The 21286-nt window shown below is 26.5% G+C and overlaps 1 protein-coding gene across 2 annotated transcripts in view; it reads left to right on the top strand.

Annotated features, from left to right (window-relative positions):
• The window catches only part of LOC100212342 (ubiquitin carboxyl-terminal hydrolase BAP1), a 33796-nt gene that overhangs the window by 5040 nt on the left and 7470 nt on the right, over positions 1–21286 (top strand). For both annotated transcript variants that reach the window (XM_065817511.1, XM_065817512.1), the window contains exons 3-10: positions 5467–5596; positions 5798–5917; positions 6136–6197; positions 6332–6474; positions 6552–6630; positions 9695–10407; positions 10491–10618; positions 16800–16892. In XM_065817511.1, coding sequence (XP_065673583.1) covers positions 5467–5596; positions 5798–5917; positions 6136–6197; positions 6332–6474; positions 6552–6630; positions 9695–10407; positions 10491–10618; positions 16800–16892 — 1468 coding nt within the window. The remainder of the gene's footprint in view (positions 1–5466; positions 5597–5797; positions 5918–6135; positions 6198–6331; positions 6475–6551; positions 6631–9694; positions 10408–10490; positions 10619–16799; positions 16893–21286) is intronic.

The raw sequence follows: 21286 nt of genomic DNA, 5'->3' as shown, positions 1-21286 counted from the left end.
CTTTACAGTTTTTCAAGTATCTACTTTGTGTTTTTGCAATATATGAATGAGTAGTAAGGTTGTCAATGCTGTCACATAATAAATTATTAAATTCATCTAGTGGCAAAGACTGTAATAATAGTGTTGTACGATCGGTACTCTACCATTGCTTGAATGCTATATCTTCTTAGAGCTCATGGTCCATAAACTCTTGCACTAAAAAAGTTTTTAATGCTTCAATACCAGGGCATCGGTGCAACATATATTCTGCATTTTCAAGAGAACAAACAATGCCATGAAATCTATATAACTTTTATTCCACCTAATGGCATCAATGAGAAATTTTGTATTTTGGCAACACATACATACACATACATCGTGAGCACCTGACGCATTAATTGTAATGCACCATTTAGGTTTAAGTGTACAAAACTTTGACAAACTGACTTTGATGTTAGGGTAGTCTTTTTTAAACGCAACATGTAATTCATTAAGATTGAGTAGCAATAACCTTTTTTAACATGTTGGTTTTTCTTAACACTTATGAAATCTTTTTTATTCTTGAAAATTCATCACTTTGATAAAAGTTAATCACTAAATTAACTGTTTCTGGTGAAAGTGGGTTTCCAGTTTTTTTTTTCGGGCAATGATAGAATTCCATGCTCATTTTTAACTTTTCTTGCAATTCGAACAAGATACTCAGACACTTCAAAGTAGCTTGATATCTTTGTACGCGTCCATGATTTTGGTGCGAGTGTTAACATTTGCACTTTATGGCGATAAGAGTCAGTCTCTGAAATTTTTTATTTTATTTCATACATTAAAATGTCTAGATCATAGTCATTGTTAATGTTGTTGTTTGATATTGGGCTTTTTATTTTTGTTGTTAAAGAAGATTCTTTAATATTATATGCTAATAGTGTTCTCAAACTTTTGTTTTGCTGCAGGCAATTTATTGTGTTTTGAAAGACTTTAGTTTGACTGGTGAAATTTCAAACAATTCTATAGTAGTATCGAACTTAATTTTTTTCTCGCTTTTTGATTCCCATTCTTCTTGTGAATTTAAATCTTCATCAGTTTCTACTGCTTTTTTGTAACACTTACTGCAGAATTTTCAACATGGAGTTACATTAACATTATTTTCTTGCAAAAATTTTGCCAAGTCTAGGGAAATCTTTATATTACCTATGAAACCAATTTTGTTTTAAGTTTTTTTAATAACTAAAAATAAAAAAATTGTTATAAATAATAAATTCTATTTCTTTTAATTTTCATATCAATTCTGTTGTAATTAATGTTAGATTACCTTTTATAGCAATTATTTTACTTTCCTTGTGTGTTCCAAAAGGATTGCAACACTTTGTAATTTTTCTCTCAAAATATATCCCATAGAATTGCTCATGATAACAACATATATATCTTATTGAACAATTTTTTTCCCTTAAATTTGCTCGCCATATTATTTCTTCTTGTTTTTCACAAGGAAGATCTTTGAATTGAACAAAACCATGTTTTCTAGAAAATCCAGTTTTGTGGCAATGAATATTAATTCTTTTTCCAATATCACATTTCACCATATTGAATATGTTTATTATTTATACTATTACCTCCCAAAAAAATGTAAAAACAATAAAATTCACATTCTTTAAGAAAATACAAACAAGTAAAAAGAACAAAACAAAACTTATGCCTGTTTTGATATAATAGGATGTAAGCATTTACCAATTTGAAATAATGAAAATAAATTGTTTCTCAAACTTAAACTGAAAAAAATATATGTTAATAATTTTTATATAATATTAATTTTTAATAATTTTTTATGTAAAAAAAAAAAAAAATCCAGGGAGATTGGGGGGAGGGGGCAGAGTTAGTCAAAGTCCCCTGGCCCTCCCTTGGCATATAAATATAAATGTCCTAAAATAGTCCCTAAATTACACTATTTGGTGTTTTATTTAAATAAATGTTTTAAAAAACATTTTAATTGCTTTCCTTACAAAATTTAAATTTTTCTAAATAGATACCATTTTTGAAAGCAAATTTCGATCAAGTATTAGAGAGACAATTGATGAATCTAATTTTTTCAGTAGACCAAAGATGAAATAATGATATATAATTAAATTTTTTACTCTGAATTTTTAGCCACATTTTTTATTTCACTTCCAAAAATCATTAATTTACAAGCCAATAATTGTAAGGCCATTATGAAGATATTATATGTCAAAGTTTATAGTCGCTTCAGATAATCACTAAAATGATGAGTCAGCATTATTTCAACTGACGATAATTCTGAAACCCATGTGTATTTTTAACTAAAAGTTTCGCAGTTGTTATTTTTTTAATATGGACTGCAAGTGAGGTAAAAATGAACAAATTCTGAGGCGTAAGGGTGTCATGGTCTGGATGATTTCATATGGAATGGCCCTTAAGTTAAATTTATGGTTAAATGTTTGGATGAGTTGTTGTTAATGATTTGTTGTTGGTTAAATTTAAGCCCTGAATATAAAGTTGCATACAATTTTTTGAAGCTAACTAGTTCTTTAGAAAACAAGTGTGTATTTTTAACTAAAAGTTTCGCAGTTGTTATTTTTTTAATATGGACTGCAAGTGAGGTAAAAATGAACAAATTCTGAGACGTAAGGGTGTCATGGTCTAGATGATTTCATTGGGAATGGCCCTTAAGTTAAATTTATGGTTAAATGTTTGGATGATTTGTTGGTAATGATTTGTTGTTGGTTAAATATAAGCCTTGAATATAAAGTTGCATACAATTTTTTGAAGCTAACTGGTTCTTTAGAAAACAAGCGTGCATTTTTCGTGCTTTACATTTAAATTTTTATTGAATATTTGTATTCAGCCTATCACAACCAAGCATAATAGTGCTTTACTGAGTCTTGTTTTCCTGCCAATTGGAAAATGGCATCTGTTCTGTTCCAATTTTCAAAAACTCTGGAGAACATTCTGACCCTTACAATTATTGTCCGATCAGTCTTCTTTCTGTTATTAGCAAGGTCTTTAAGTCTTTGATAAACAAATTTCTCACATTCCATCTTGAGTCAAAAAACTTACTGTCAGGCAATCAATACGGTTTGATGCTCTTGTAAACTGCTGTGACTAAAAGATTTTGTTGTGCATTAGATAGAGTTGGAAAGGCTAGGGCTATTACTCTTGACATATCTAAGGCTTTTGACAAAGTTTAGCATGCTGGTCTTCTCCATAAGGTTGTTTCATATGGTGTATCTGGGAAAGTTTTTAGGATTATCAAATCGTTTCTTTCTAACTGCTTTATTAAAGTCATCCTCGAAGGCAAACTCTCTTCTTTATTTCCAGTAACTTCTGGTGTACCTTAAGGTTCTATCCTTGATCCTGTTTTGTTTTTTATCTACATTAATGATCTTCCTGACAACCTTACATCTTAAGTAGCTCTTTTTGCTGATGACTCAACTCACTCCTGTCTTGATAAAAAGTCTTCTCTTTTCAATCACTTAGAACAGGCAGCCGATATTGAATCTGATCTCACTTCTGTTAACAGATTGGAGTTCACAGTGGCTTGTAAATTTTAACTCCAAAAAAACTCTATTTTACTGCAAACAACTATCATAGTACTGTCAACATTCCTATATTAATGAATGGCAATCCTCTTACTGAGTCCTCTTCTTTATGTCTTCTTGGATTATTGTTTACTACTGACCTTTCATGGAAATCATATATACAATCGATTGCTAAACTAGCATCTGCTAAGGTTGCTTCTTATTATTGTGTTTGTGATTTTCTCTTTTCTGCTTCCATTCTCTACCTCTACAAATCTCTTATTTGTCCCTGTATGGAATACTGTTGTCATATTTAGGCTGGTTCTTCTAATAATGCTCTTTCTCTTCTAGACAAAGTCTAAAAATTACATTGTAAACATAGTTGGACCCGCTCTATCTGCTAAGCTTGAGCTTCTTTTTCATTGTCCTAAAGTTTCATCTTTTTCTCTTTTCTACAAATACTATCATGGTTGCTGCTCAAAAGAGCAGCAACCATGATAGTCAAAAAAATAGTATACCTAAATATTTTTGTTTTTTAGGATGTTTGTTACTTTCCATTACCAAAATTGATACAAGTCGAGGAAAAATGCAGATAAGAATAAAACAAAAATAAAAGTATTTTTTGATATACAATTTATTTGTGACTTTAGTCAGCTAGTATATTAAGGAAACACTTTATTTTTTGCGCTAGAAATATGGACAATTTTAAAATTTATTTTTCAAATGTTTTTGATAAACTTTACTATTTCTATATATGCACAGGAAAGCAAGAAAACTAAATGCTATTTATTTGTAAAATTTTTTTTTTCCTAATGAGTTTTTTATATAAAAAAATAAAGTCATTATTACTAATATTTATATTAGTAATAATGATTTATTTTTTTATATAAAAAATTCCTATATTAAATATTAGTTGTTTTCACTACCCCCATTGAAATAGTCTGCACTTTTGTTTGATTCTCTAAATTGTGCATTTAAACCCAGTAGTTTATTTCCTGATGAACTATTGTTATTGACGATGCTCCAGAAGCTTGTGAGCTAGTGCATTGTTAATTTACTGAAAGTTTTAAATGAAATTTTTAGGAGCCTATTTAAAATTTTTTTGTTAAGTTTATAAATACATTTTTTTAAACAAAACAATCGTTATGTTCATTATCTCTTGTAAGTCGTATTAACGTTGGATTGGGCAATATAAAAGAAACAATTTCAGACATATAAAAATACATTTATTAAAGAAACAATATTCATTATTTAAATTATTCAGTCATTTCAAAATTTATTAATCAAATAATATATTTTACAAATAAATACAAATTTATTTTCTTATTTTCCTATTATATAAGTATTGAAAAAAAATGTCAAATATAGCATTCATTTTTAAAAGTGAAAGACGTCAAAACGAATAAACGTAAACAAAAAAATTAATAAAATTTCTCATAGTTCTAGTGTACATAGCAAATTAATTTCTTTATTATAAGGACTGATAAAATTTGTAAATAAATTGCATATCAAAACTTGCAATTGTTGTTAAATTGTTATAAAAGATAAATATTTTTTCAGCAACTTGTATTGAATTCGGTAGTCAAAAATACTGACTCAAAAAAAAAAAAGAATACAATAGTTGTATAAAAATTTTATAAATTTTTTTTTGTGTCACTCTGCATTCGGCTCCTTTAATGTCGCAGTTCTATTTTACTTTTACAGTGTTTGATTATTGATCTTTTAACTGTTACTACATTTGTTGCAAGATAAACACATTGATAAAAATTTTTTTTTTTTTTATCAATGTGTTTTTGATTTTTAGTTTTAAACATTCTTAAGTTTAGTGCTTTATGTGTTCATTTAAAATGGTATATGATCTAATATTTTTATATGCTTATTTAAAAAGGTATATGGTCTAATATTTTTATATGTTCATTTAGAAAGGTATTTGGTCTAATGTTTTTATATGTTAATTTAGAAAGGTATATGGTCTTATATTTTTGTTCAAATGGACAGAAGAACGTAAATCCAGAAGGAAAGCTGCAGTTGTTGAAGAAAACTTTGTTTTTGATGACAGTTTCATTGAAGATATGTTCTTTGCCCAGCAGGTAAAGAATACAAATATAGATAAAGAGTTTTATCGGAATAAGGTAAAAAACACTAAAGATGAACTGAATTTACAGAATATGCTTGATATCAAAGTTACATACCATTACTACCATGCGCCATTATTTATTTATTTTTTTACCTTTTAATTATTATAAATTATTTGCTTGATTTTTTAAAATCTTTATTTTATTTGATTTTAGGTTATTCCAAATTCTTGTGCATCTCATGCTCTGCTTAGTGTATTATTAAATATTCCAGACCTCAATCTTGGTCATACATTGAAACAACTTCGAGATTCAACAAAAGGGTTTGATTCTGAGGTCAGTTTGAAAGTTTACTAAATAATATTTGCTATATTCATCATAGCTATCGTATTATAATAGCAATCATATATTATTTGCATTCTTGTTGTATTGTTTTTATATTCATAATCTGTATTGTAGGTAAAAAAAACAGATTATCAAAGGAAATATAGATTTATATTATAACCAAGAAAGTCATGGCCACCATGTATTCAAAATTTATGTTTATATTTTAGACAAAAGGACTCGCTATCAGTAATTTTAGAAACATTGGAATTGCTCATAATAATCATGGAAGGTATTGTGGAATTATAAAAATGTTTTTACCTTGATACAAATTTCAAGCCATTTAAAACCTTTTTAAAAGATATTTTTAAAAAAAAAATTTATTATCTTTAACTTTGCTTTTGATATTGCTATGTTTACTTTAAGTCCAGATTTTCGTAAACTTGAAAGAATGAAAAGTGTGTCTACTGCAACTCGTTCAATGGAAGCATTTCATTTCGTCAGTTATATACCTTACAAAGGAAGGCTTCTTGAACTTGATGGACTGAAACCATACCCTATAGATCATGGTATTTACTGCTTTTTTGACTTGAAAAAAATTTAAAATTTTTTGAATGTTTTATTCTCCAATTTTTTTATTGCAAAGGTCCTTGGAGTTCTGAGGAAAATTGGACTGATAAAGCTCGTCAAGTTATACAAGATAGAATCCAATTAGCAACTGGAGGGTATAATACTTAAAATGTTTTTATAAGTTATTTTATTTTTAAACTTTTTATACTTGGAAAAGTGTTCAATTCTATATTTTATATTTTCACTATATGTCTAAATAAACATCAAATGTTGAATTTGAGTTGTTTGTATTTCATCTTATATAGATGAAAATATATATTTTTTAATTGTTCAGAATTAGGTACTCTAAAATACTCATTTTTTTTTTAATTACAAAGTTTATTAATTGATTTATTTGATAGAATAATTTATTTGACAGAGTTTATCTAATAATTTGTTGATAAGTTAATAGCTGAGCATTCAATTCTATAATTTGTTTGTTAATAAAATTTTTTAGAGAAGTATTTTAACTAGGGCTGCCCATTTACACATTTTAGATTTGAATGTTCAAACCTTTTGCTCATTTAAAACATAAAACTTTCAAAGTTATCAAAGATATTTATATCTTTGGTCTATATTTAGTAAAATTTAAACAAAGGTGTTGTTGCCTCGGTTACTGATGGAGACAGCTTTATAAAAAAATTAGCTATGACAAATCTGAACATCAAATATATCACAATATGCTATTTATCTGTGTCAATATGCTTTTCAAAAAAAATCACTCTATATTACAATCAAATTGGTGATATTGTTAAATCTGTTAATCATCAGATAATGAAGACAGCATAAAAAAAGACAAAAATTCTTTTAAATATTTTCAAAATATTTAAATATCTGATAAAGGTACCAATATTGACATGAATTTCAAGAACTTGTGACAAAAATTAGAATAATTGTAAAAATATTTTGTAGATCACCTTTAGATTGCTTAGTCATGATTCACAGTCAATATTGTTAAAACATTTGGCAAAGAAAAAGATATAAGACTCGAGGACAAGGTAGAACAGCTCAATCGCCCCTTTTTGAAATGTTTTTTTTGGAAGTTCAAACAGAAATAAAAGTTTTGATTAGCAAAAACTTGTTAAAGTTTGTAACCATTAGTAACCATTGTTGTGTTGCTTTAAGGCCGTTCAAACTAGTAACTAAAGTACTTTCCAAATGAGTTTTTTTTATGATAAATTTAAACATTTGAAACATAATCTTTTCAAAAAGATTATGTTTCAAATGTTTAAATTTATCATAAATTTTTCTACTTGTTCATAATTTTAAGTATTTAGAAAAACTTTTTCTAATTACTTTAAATTATGAACAAGTTTAATTAATTCTTCCCACTGCAATGGAATGATTTAATTGGTTTATTTTTTTTGTTTCCATTTTCCATTTTTACAAAAAGTTGTTTAAAAGCCTTTTTTTTTAAACTTGACTTATGATGAAAAATGATTAAAAATTACTATTTTAAAAAACTACGCTATTCAAATTTTTTTTTGTGCAACTTTTTCAAAAAAATGTTTATGCAATTTAAAAATCTTGTATTTTTTTCATTTCAATAATTTAACTTCACTTTTTAAATAAACAACAATTTAAAAAAATTTGTTCATGTATTAAACAATCATTAGAAATAATTTGTAAAAGCGTTTTGCGTAAATTTAATAAAACATTTCAAAAGATAAGTTTAAAGTAATTTATTTCAAACGCAATTAAAAATGTAACAAAAAGTAAATTTCGCTTTGTGTTCGAGTTTTTTGAGTTTAATTTTAAAGCTTAAATATTTTCTTTTTCGTGAGGAATTGTTTTCTATTACAGTTTTTTTAAATTTTTTCATAGTTTTCAGACTTATAAAAAACACTTGAAAAAGCTAAACTGTTTAGCTTAGCGTTTCTTTTTTTAGCGCATTTCTGAAATGTTTAAATCATCAAAACGTCTAAACAGTCGTGGTCAAGTAGTAAAAAAAAAATCATTTGCATGTTCAGCAATAACGTTTGATCGCACGCCATTCCTGTCCAAGCCTGTTTAATGAACTTTATATAAGAATCATTAAAGTTAGTACACTTGAGATGATTAAAAAAATTTAGTTTAATAAAAAGTGACTAATGTTTTTGAAAGCCGTTATATTATTGAAACACTTTTTAAAGAAGTATAAAAAAACAAAAAAAATACAATGTATGTTTAAATTTTCTCTTTTGTTAAGATTTCTTTTCTTTTTTTAAAATAAATTTTTTTTAGTCAGGCCTAGAAGCCTAGATATGTTTTTCAGCCCAATTTTAAATTTTGAAAACATGTTAAAAGTATGGTCCAATTGTCAAAACAAAATAGAATTTGCGTGGTCATGTAATGTTGTGCGTTGGCATGCCTTCCTGTCAAAGCCTGCAAGTAAATGTTATCATTATTTAAATTAGTTTTAAACTTAATAACAAACTAAACAGATAAACACTGAAACATTTTCTGCTTTTATGAGAGATTTGAGACAACTCGGGATAAAAAATGTCTAAAAAAAATGTCTAAAAAAATGTCTAAAAAAAATGTCTAAAAAAAGACTAATCTTTTTTTATTGCTTTCAAGTACTGTCTTTCACAAAAATTCTAGTTAAAATTTCTTGAGTGAAATAAGTACAAGTTGGTCCTTTAGATCTTATTTGTAAGTTGTAGGAGAAATTGTTTATACTAATTCTTCAACTTTAGCTTTTTCCCATATAGTCACCTATATAGTCACCAATCTCATTCAGAGATTGTTCTAGCCTGGTGGGGAATGCTCTTAAGCATTTGTGGGAATTCGATGATTTTCTCTAGTCTCAGATTGCTTGCAACAAAAAAAAAAGAAACTTGTTAAAGGATGATAAATTTTGAATGATAAAGTATTAATATTTTTTGTCAAAAAAATATTTTTGACCAATAAAAAAAGAAATTTTTTCAAACTAAAATGTAATTAAATAAAAAACAAACCAATAAAAATCAGTTTAATATAAATGTTGTGCTAAATACTCTTGCTATGCATATTTTAGTAAAATAACAACAACAAAAAGAGAAAGTTTTTCTCCAAAATGTTTAAGTTTGAATATTTGAAAAAAAAAATCCGAATTGGCAACCCTAATAGTAAAATCATTTTTTTATATTTATATTATTTTTATATTTTTATTATTATAGTTGTAAAATACTTTGGTTGTATTTTTCTTTTTGTTATTAGGGAACTGTCTCATGATATTCGGTATAATCTATTAGCAGTTGTTCCTGAGCAACGCGAGATTCTCAAAGAAAAACTAGCAGTTCTCTCTCACAACAAAAAAGTTCTAATTGAACTTTTCAAAAACCTTGCTTCTAAGGAATCTTTTGTGAGTGAGTTGCCAAGTCCAAGTGCTATGTTGAAGGATTATCCCCCATACCATGTAGATTTCCCTAAAATTGAAGTTGAATCATCTTCAACACATAGTCATTCATCATCAACTGTTCAAGGGCCAGAATGTGGTAGTAATGTTTATTCTGACAGTGAAGACAGTTCTGTTGACACTTATCGGACAAAGTCTCTTTTGAGAGGCACTTCAAAACCTGTTATTTATATTTATGGTGGTAGTGGTGGAGACACAGTTAATGGTGGTGTTAATGGTGTTGAAACAATGGGTGCACATCTAAAAAATAATACTGAGACAAGTTTAAAACGAACAATTATAGATTCCTCAAATGAATTTTGTGATAGTGGAATTAAAAAGCAAAAACAAATAACTAATGAAAGCATTTTGGATTCTGTTGATAATAATAACAAGTTGCTTAATGAAAACACTTGTTCACTAGTAAACGAAAATTTTATAATAAAAAAAGAAGAACTTCAGGACAATAATGAAATAAATAAATTAAAAATTGAAAATGAAACAAATAATGAGGTGAATGAAAATGAGAAAAAAGGTAAATAATTTTTTTTGTTTTTAAAAAATTTTTTGTTTTAATTTCTTTTAATTTTTTTAAATTTAATATGAATATCTGTTTAGATTCAGCCGGACTTGGTATTGAAATCATTGCAGATGATGCTGACATAACATCGCTTCTTGATCAAAACAAAGTTGAAAGGTTATCTCTAGATCATTTAATGAAATACCAGGATAAAATAAAATTACAAGTATGTTTTTATTTTGTCATTTATCAGATGTTTTCAATTTACATTTTTGAATTAACCTGTGTTTTAAGTTAACCTATGTTTTAGATAAAACTGTTTCAGATAAAGCTATGTTTTAGGTAAAGCTATGTTTTAGGTAAACCTATGTTTTAGGAAATCTAAATTTTAGGAAACCAATTTTTGACATAACCTTTTTTAATCAGTTTTAAAATAATTTTTATAAACATATTTTAATCAACCTAAATAACATTTTTCATTCAACGTCATAATACTTAGAGCAGCCTTAAAAATGATTAAACATTTTCCTTAATTTTATGCGACTGTTTTGTGTATTAAAGGTAGGTCTTCTTTCACTTCCAGCTTTCCAACCCAGTGGTTTGATTTGTGACCATTCATATATCTATAAATTGTAGGCCTAATATATGTAGTGAACATATATTAGGCCTATAATATATGTTCACTACATATATAATATAACATAACATATAACACATATTGAGATCTTTCTGATTAGAAAACCAAGTTCAAGTAGATCTCCTAAGTTATAGTTAAATTTGATACATTTTTTCAACCAAGCGTAATCCTATGAAGAAAACACTCTGTCAGAAATAGGTAGTTGCCTTAATTCTGACCAAAGTACAAAATTATCAAGAGCATTAACTAAGTGATTGCTATGATGCGTGTTGCAAATTGAACTCTATTACTTGATGTCATTGGCATAAAGTTTTAAAAGCAATCAAGGTTGTTAACTGTAGCAGTTAAATTATTGATATATAGTTAAAATAATGTTGGACCAAACAGGCTACCATGAGGAACACTGCTAACAATGAGAGTTGAGTTTGATAGCAAACTTCCAATCTTAACTTGTTGACATCTATTGGTAAGAAATGCGGCAATCCAATTTAATAAATTACTTCCTATATTATACAGAGCAAGTTTGGCTAATAATTTAGGATGAGATACAGAATCAAATGCCTTTTGAAAGTCAATACAAACAACATCTGTTGTTAGATGTTTGTCTAGTGCAATACTCTAATCATTTACAAATTCTAAAAGATTCAGGACCATAAGATTTACTGGGTTTAAGACTGATTTAAGATTAAAAGAAAAAGCGGTCTTAATAGAAAAGTTTATTGTCTTCAATGTTTATAGAGTCGTTAGGAAATATATTAATATATTTTATATATATATGTATATGTATATATATATATATATATATATATATATATATATATATATATATATATATATATATATATATATATATATATATATATATATATATATCCTCAATCCCAGACAATATTTGCCAGGGAATAGATTCATACAAGTTAGTTATAAAATCCTGGGGTATGTTGTGCCATCCTCTGCAGAATAAAATTATGACCTATTAGTCTCATTCCGGATGATACAGCATGGTGCCTTAGGATATCCACATAACGTTCCGTGGTAAGTCGCCATCCTATTTTAATCAAATCATCTACTCCAGATGAAGATAAACAGCCCCAAACTTGTAAAGAGCCTCCTCTGTGTTTAAACACATAGTAGGGTTTAAACACTCGGTGATGGGCTTCTTCAATTCTTCTTCAAACATATTGGCGTCCTTTTGTTTCAAAAATTTTGAATTTGAACTCATCGATGTACAGACCCCAATTAAACATTTCCTGGGCCCATCTTTGTGTTGTTTTGCATGTTTAAGTCGTTTTTCTTTATTGCCACACTGTAATAATGGTTTTCAAATTGCGCACACCCTCTTAATCCCGATTTAAGTAGGTACCGTCGAATAAAAGAAGAGCTAACATTTTTCCCAGTTGCTGTGTTAATGTCTTTTGCCAGCTCGGTTAATGCTTTTTTTGTATTTCTTAAAGATAGGGTTTTTAAATATTTATTGTCATCTTTTGTTAGCTTAGGAGGTCTACCACTTTTCTATTATTAAGGGAGCCAGTTTCTCTGATTTCTGTAACAGCATTCTTCGAATATCCTGTTTTGGATGTAGTTGTTATGACACATCATTTTAATAAATAAACAAGCAAATCCCTCATGTTTCCTCACCAATTTTGTTTATTTATTCAAAATAATATATTCTTTCAACTTTTCTTATATATTATTAAACTTAAGTACGCTTTAAAAAATTACATAGAAAAAAATTGTAAATACGTCTAATTATACTAGTGGTCTAAAACTTATTCACAGTACTGTATATATATATATATATATATATATATATATATATATATATATATATATATATATATATATATATATATATATATATATATATATATATATATATATATATATATATATACAGTACTGTGCATATATATATATATATATATATATATAAATATATATATATATATATATATATAGTTCTATAGATTGTTGCAGAAATGATCAAATTAATAAAACTTCAATTTATACCAAAAATTAAATTACAGGTCGCAAATGTCTTAACTACTGTAAATTTTCTCCTATTTGTGGAATATGCTGACACTATTATAAAAAGAATTCTTTAGAATTAATTACTTTTGCTTTTTTAAAAAAAAATTTTTATAAAGGAGGGGGGGGGGTTAATGTAATTATTATTTTTTTTTTTTTGTGCCTGCATTTAGAAATCAATTCTGATTTTTTGTTTAATAAACATTCTTGGTTTGCATGTGTAATAATTTCAAGTTTTTCTTGTAGGCATAGTATTTATTTTTTAGAAATATTGTTATATGCAGATGCTGTTTTAAGTATGGACCAATTCAGTATAAAATAATCAATATTTTTATCTTTTAATTCCCATACATATTTTGACAGCATGGTGTCTTTTGAATTTTTTATTTTTAAAGGATTGCTTATGATTGGCAAAATGTTTTTTCCATTCACCCTCTGTTATGCCAATATATTGTTTATCAGGTACATTCTCAGAGGAAACATCACATTTATATACCTATTTTTGGATAAACAACTTCCACTCATTGGACAATAGTTTTTTTGTTTACAATTACAATTTTCTGTAGTTTTTTCATATAGGATTTCTTTTTTGTGTAATAAAGCATTATTGTGACCTTTTATAATTCTTTCCATATTTTATGTACAACAGTAGCTAACTTTAATTGTATTTTGATTAAAAATTTTGATTTTCTTTTTGTATTTATTATTATAAAAATTTTGAATTTATTATTATAAAAGTTTTGATTTTATTTATTATTGTAATTTATTAGAGGGCGGGAAATGCTTATTGACTAATATTAAAAACACTTTTCCTATGTTAGTGGAAACATTTTTGCTATATGGGGGGTTGAACCAAATTACATTTCTTGTTCTATTTCCCTTTTTTGTATTCTTTTTTTCAGGGTCAAATTTTAGTTCAAAATTTTCAAAACCACTTTATTTAAGGGCATCTTCAAATATTTGTTAAGAGGAATTGAATACATTTTCATTAGAGAAGTTTTGGTTTAGCCTGTTATTAATTGAAATTCGGATTTGTTTTAGAATTTAAGGTAGATGATTTGAGTTAATATTAATATACAATGATTCCTTGTTTGGTTTTTTAAAAGGCTTATATGAATTTTCGGAGAGGTAAAATGTGACGTCAAAAAGTTTACAATTTTTAAATTTATGTTTATTGGGATTTGAAAGCCAATAATTTTTTTTTAAAACTAATCCCCTGACTGAAAAGCATAACTTAAAACTTTTTAGATTTCAAATAAAGTGGGGTGGCCCTAGGTACACGAACTTCCTCTATATATAGGTATATATATATATATATATATATATATATATATATATATATATATATATATATATATATATATATATATATATATATATATATATATATATATATATATATATATATATATATATATATATATATATATATATATGTATATATATATTTATATATATATATATGTATATATATATTTATATATATACATATTTATATATATATAGATATAGATATTTATATATGTATATAAATAAATTTATATATATATGTATATGTCTATCAATATCTCTCTCTCTCTCTCTCTCTCTCTCTATATATATATATATATATATATATATATATATAGTTCTGTAGTTTGTGATTCTTACGCCAACACATATGTCACTTTTAATTACTTTTGACTTTCGCCCAACATTTGCGTGTTGGACGAAAATCAAAACCATTAATTTAATTATAAATTAATCTTTTTTAAAAAAACCACAAAAACGCAAATATAATTAACCAGAATGTTTTTAAAAATATTCTGGATGTTTTAAAAACATTCTGAATGTTTTTAACAATATAAACAATGTTTTTCTTTTTCTTTTTTTTAATAAAATGTTTTATCTGTAAATCATGTGCGGAGTGTTGCTACATCGACTATTTTATAGTCCTATATATATATATATATATATATATATATATATATATATATATATATATATATATATATATATATATACATATATATATATATATATATATATATATATTTATATATATATATATATATATATATATATATGAAAATATATATATAAATGAAAATGATATAAAATGATATAATAATGAGTAATCTAATTATAAGTATTTGTTAATAATAACTAAGTGATTGATAAGGATGGTGTCACTCAAACAGAATTCTAATCAAAGGCGTGACACCAGTTCTTAAATATAATATGATTAATAATAAGCATACCCACATAGAACACATAGAACATACATGAGAGAACTAACACACATAAGCAAAGTAAACATTTAAAAATCATTCTTTGATGATAGTAATAAAAAATAAACAAACAAGAAGTTAATGATAATAGTTGTAATCATAATTAAAGAAAATAAGAGTATATTTTTAATAAAATTTTAAGTGAAAATCATGTCAATAAGTTAGAATAAAATTGTTCTCAGACTTTTTTAAAATTGATTTTGTTTTAAATTAAAAAAAGTTGATAAAGTTGTTTGGATTTGTAGTTTTTTGAACTCATTCACTATGCATACAAGACTCTTGTTCCATTCACGAATGCACTGATAGACAACAGAATGTTTACCATACTTCTGAGTTTTAAATGATGGTACACTAATTTTTCCATTATATATGTTTCTAGTAGAGTATGTATGTATTATTCTACTTTCTGTAAAAAAGTCTGTTATAGAAGAAGGTAAATTTTTATTAAGAGAGTCAAAAACAAAAAGAAGATAAGCAAATTTTACAAGCGCTGGAAAGGTAGAAATTTTTAGTTTTTTGAAAGATTCTGATGTTTCTGACTTAAAAGGTTGGAAGTTTATAATTCTTATGGATTGACTTTAAGAGGACATCAATTTTTTGATGTGATAGTTGCCATTTTGACCCCAAATTTGACAACAGTAACTAAGATGCAATAAAATTAATGCACAGTAAATATTCTTTAGTGTGAATTTATCGACATAATGATGAATTATTGAAAGTGCGAATTAGTTTCTCGCGTAGCTCATCAATATGAAAATTCCACGAGAGATTGCAGTCGATCAAAACTCTGAGATATTTAATAACTTTTGTAGTATATAACCGTTTATTATTAATTTTAATTTTAATTTTAGAATTGTTGTTTTGATTGTGTTTTTTTCTAGAAGATGAAAAAAAGATTAGTTCAGTTTCTTTTGCATTAAGACACAATTTATATATATATAAATTTAATATATATATATATATATAAATATATATATATATATTTTTATATATATATAAATTAATATATATATATAAATTAATATATATATATATAAATTTATATACATATATATATATATAAATTTATATATATATATTTATAAATTTATATATATATATAAATTTATATATATATATATAAATTTATATATATATATATAAATTTATATATATATATAAATTTATATATATATATATAAATTTATATATATATATATATATTTATATACTTGTATATTATATTTATATGTTATTATTATATGTTAAATTTATTTAAATATTTTTATATAATAATAGTAATCACAATAATACTAATAGTGATAATAATAATATATTATTGTTATTATTTTTTAAAGATAATGATAATAATAATAATTCTAAATTCAAGTAATAAAAGAATAAATTAAACCAAATATAATAACAAAAATAGCGCTAATAGAGAAAAGAAGGCATCAAATTTATAGTTACCACAAACAATATTTATTTTATAGGATGTTCAAAAAAGCATGCAAGATTTAGATGAACTGTACAAAAGCTTTCAACTATCATATAAAGAAGAACTGATTAAAGTTGAGAAGTACAAGGTTATTATTTTTACTTTTTTTGTGCTAAAAGTTTTTATAAATCTAATTCTTTATAGCTGACACTATGATTGAGAAGATTTTTTTAACATTTTTCCTCCTCACTTTTCAAATAAAACACTTTATCTGTAAGAGTCATGGCTTAGTTTTGTCAAATTTTTTACTCAAAACTAATAATAGTTATTTTGATATAAACCACACGTTTATTGCTTTTTGTATACTACTACGTTGTGCTGATCAGATACAAAAAGCAATAAATGTGTGGTTTATATCAAAATAGCTATTTATAGTTATTTTGATATAAACCACAGCTCAATATAATATCTTTTTTATTTGTTATAAAAAAAGTTTAATCAAAAATAATTTGGAAACAATTTTAAATAAAAAATATGACTAAAAATTTTTTGTTTTAAATATTTATTAGAATATAAGTATTTCTCCAAGAAATGATAAATTAACACATTTTTATAAATTTTCTGCCTTTCATGTTGCGGAGGACATTGACTTTCTTTTAATTAGTAAATCACCTAAAAAATTTTAACAAAAATATGAATCATGGCTCCATATGATAATAAAGTACAAAAACATGGAACAATCTCCCTTCCCAATTAAAATCTCTTGAGTCACTCTCGAAATTTAAAACTTCACTCTTTAGTTATTTTTTAGAAAATATTTTTTATAAATCTTATACCTTTCTACAGCTTATTATTGATATCGGGGTGAAGCATAAATGGCGATAAAGTTTATCTGACGGGATAAGCTAGGTATTGGTGCTGAGCCTCTTAGAAATGCTGGTAATAATAAACCTGATTCTGAGGAGAAGTTTATTATCACCACGACATAAATCACAGAAAAGAAAAAATGTTTTTCTTTATCTTATGCCTCCTATCATTTTATATTTATTCATTTTAAATATTGATATATCTATACATATGTATATTTGTTTTAAAGTAAAACTTTTGTATTTGGGTTTTGTTTTAGGTATATTTTAATGAGAAAATTACTGTTGAATATGATTGGTGTATAAGCTTTTTCTTCTCAAATTAAATCTGTATTTTTTCTGAACATATGTTTGTTTTTCTTTGTTGTTATTACTTATTTTCTTTTATATAAAATTTTTTTCAATGGAAATGTTTCATATTTCTCTATGGCATTTCATTGCTCAGTCTAGTATAGTCTAGTTTAGTTCAAGTACTGCAAATTACATGCATTGAATATAACAAAAATATATCTTATCAAATTTATTATTTTAATCTCTTTTAAACTGGTATACTATTAGTATTCTCTTCGTTGCTGTTTTTTGACAGCCAAAAAAGTGACTGTTTGCAACATTGTTTGTTTTGTTTTTTGACAATCAAAAATGTGATAATTCCTTAAGATCACCCCCCCCCCCCACACACACACACATACTACAATGATGTAATGCTGTTTAAAAGGTTTAGTATTTTTTTTCATGGTTTGGTTTATGCTTATTATTGCAGAATATTAAGTTATTTATATAAAATTATTTGATTTGATTTAGTTTGATACTTTAAATTCTAAAAAAGAAATAGTTTGGTGTAACAAATAGTATTTTGTTTGTAAAGTCCATACTTTGTGTCTAAATTGTGAACAGCATTTGAACACTTTTAAAAATTGCTTGAAACTTTTTTTTTTGAAGTTTCTTTAATTTTAATGTTTCAATTTTAATGTCATAAAAGATGTCCTACATAAAAAATCAAGAGAAAACTAGCAAAAATGTTCCACTTATCCTTGACTGCAGAAAAAGATAAATCATTTACTAGTAAATATATTGCAGCTTCTAAAGTTGTTGATCAATCAGGAAAGTGTTAAATGATATTTCTCCTTAATTGATGTCTAATGATGGCAAAATAAACATTTTACATGATTTTTGCTTTTCTTGAGCCATTTATATTTCCAATGCGGATTGGTACAGGCCGATGCCAAGGCATTTTTTACTAATAGGTAAACTAGGATTTATTTTCAAATATAATGTTAACAGTCAACTGTAATGCTATCTTATTTGGTAAAGTTTGTTTAATTTTTATGCTTACTTATTTGCTAAAATTTGCTTAATGCTTAGTCGCTTTATTCATTTTTGATTTATTTTGTATTTAATTTTATTTCTAAGTTTATTTCTTAGAAGTTACAAATTTATATATATGTATAAATTTCTGACCCAAATAGTCAGTTGGCTAGAGCCCTGTTAAAGTTCAGAATGTTAAGTTTCCCCCCTGTTAAGTTTTAGGTTCAAATCCCAGCTCTGCTTAGCGTATGAGTAGTACTTTGGTACAAAGGGAACTCGTCTCAATTATCTCTGCTATTACTGTTTCCTTCTCGACAAATAAATAATCTAGTTGAGTAAATAAAAATTATTGTTTATTGTTTATCACTTATTCTAGAAATTAAACTTAGAAATAAAATTAAATAAGAAATAAATCAACAGTAAGCAAAGCAACTAAAAGGTAATAGAATATTTTTATATAGATGAAAATAAACGTTCAAAGCAATTTGTAAATTTTACAAAATAAAAAGAAGAACATCTGGCACAAAATGTTTTTTTAAATTTTCCATCACATTTACATTTCTTGAATTTAAACTAATTTTTGTATAGTTTTTGTATCCATAAGTCATATAATTGCTTTCCTAAATTATAAATAGACAGTAAATGCAGAGAGATCCTGATAAAAAGTTCAAAAAGTATTTAAAGGTTTAGTGGTTGCGGATATGTCTATATAATAAGTTAGGCTCATAAATGCAATTTCGTTTATGGCGTAGTTATACTTTTGCCTTTCTCAATCCCTAACTCAAATAGTCTACTTTCCAACTCACTTTCCAGACAACCCGAATCATTTACCTTCTCTACTCGACTTATGCCTTGTTTCTGATCCTAGTCATTGCTCAGTTTCTCCACATTCACCCTTAGATGCTTCTGATCACAGTTTGATCTCTCTTAAACTATTATCTCATCCTTCTTCATCATCTGAATCCCCCTATCATTGTACTTCTTACAACTACCTTAAAGCTGACTGGGCCTCTTTTTATGATTTTCTTCGGTGGCCCTTGGGTGGAAATCTTTCGTCTTCCTGCTGACAAATGTGCTTCTTACAAAACTTCGTGGGTTCAGGCTGGCATGGAATCTTTTATTCCCTCTCGACAATTCCAGGTCAAGCCTTACTCTTCTCCATGGTTTTCCTCACATTGTGCTGCTGCAAATTCCAAATCGAAACTGTTACTTCCATATCTATCAGCAAAACAATTCTCCAGAAAACAGGTGTCTGTTTATTTCTGCTAGAAACCATTGTAAAAAGGTTTTGCCCAACGCCAAAGCCCGCTATTCTCAGGTCATGAAATCTCCTATTTCATCACAAAAATTAGGCTCTTGTGATTTCTGGAGAATATTTAATAACATCAATAATAATGGCAAATCTGTTATTCCACCTCTCTTGTATGGTTTAGACTTTGGCACCTCACCTAAAGACAAAGCTGATTTGTTTGCTTAGAACTTTTCATCAATATTATCTCTTGATTCCACTAGTTGCGTTCTACCTGATTTAGCCGTAAAACAGGTTGATCTTCCAGATATTCTCACACCTAAGGTGGCATTGTTTGCTGATGATGCTACCATTTACTCTTATCATGATAAGAAGCCAACATTCTCTGATTGGAGGGGGCATTTAAGCTTGAAAAGTATCTCACTTCTGCTACAGCATGGGGCTCACAGTGGCTGGTGATTCAGATAATACTCAATTTTTCAGCCAATCAATATCGCAATAATTTAATCTCTCTATATTTATGACAGTAATGTACTCTATGAGTCATCTACCCTTCATCTTCTAAGATTAACTCTTACTTTTGATCTTTCTTGGAAACCATATATCAAATCCGTTGCGAAATTAGCATCTGTTAAGGTTGCATCTATTTATCGAGCTCAACACTTTCTTACTCTGGAATCTATTCTCTATCTCTATAAATCTCAAATCTGGCCTTGTATGGAATACTGTTGCCATATCTGGGGCGGATCTTTTAATGACGCCCTTTCTCTTTTAGACAAGGTGCAAAAACACATTGTAAACATAGTTGAACCTGCTCTTGCAGCCAATCTCCAACCATTATCACATTGTTGTAATGTTGCTTCTCTTTCTCTTTTCTACAAATACTATAATGGACATTTTAGTAGATGGCGCAAGAGATGCTGCTCTAAAGAGCTAGTGTCTCTTGCGCCATCTACTAAAATTCATTCTCGTGTAACTTGTCATTCAATCAAGTCTCATTCTTTTTCTCTGACAGTTCCTAAGTGCTCCAAAAACTCTTATTTGTCTAGTTTTTTTCCTTGAATATTAGTTCTTTGGAATTCGCTTCCTTTATCTTGCTTTCCTCATTCATATAGTTTGCAA

This window comes from Hydra vulgaris, chromosome 14, assembly GCF_038396675.1.
Source record: "Hydra vulgaris chromosome 14, alternate assembly HydraT2T_AEP".
Taxonomy (NCBI): domain Eukaryota; kingdom Metazoa; phylum Cnidaria; class Hydrozoa; order Anthoathecata; family Hydridae; genus Hydra; species Hydra vulgaris.
Note: the sequence above shows the minus strand (reverse complement) of the source record. Positions and strands in the feature narration are given on the sequence as shown.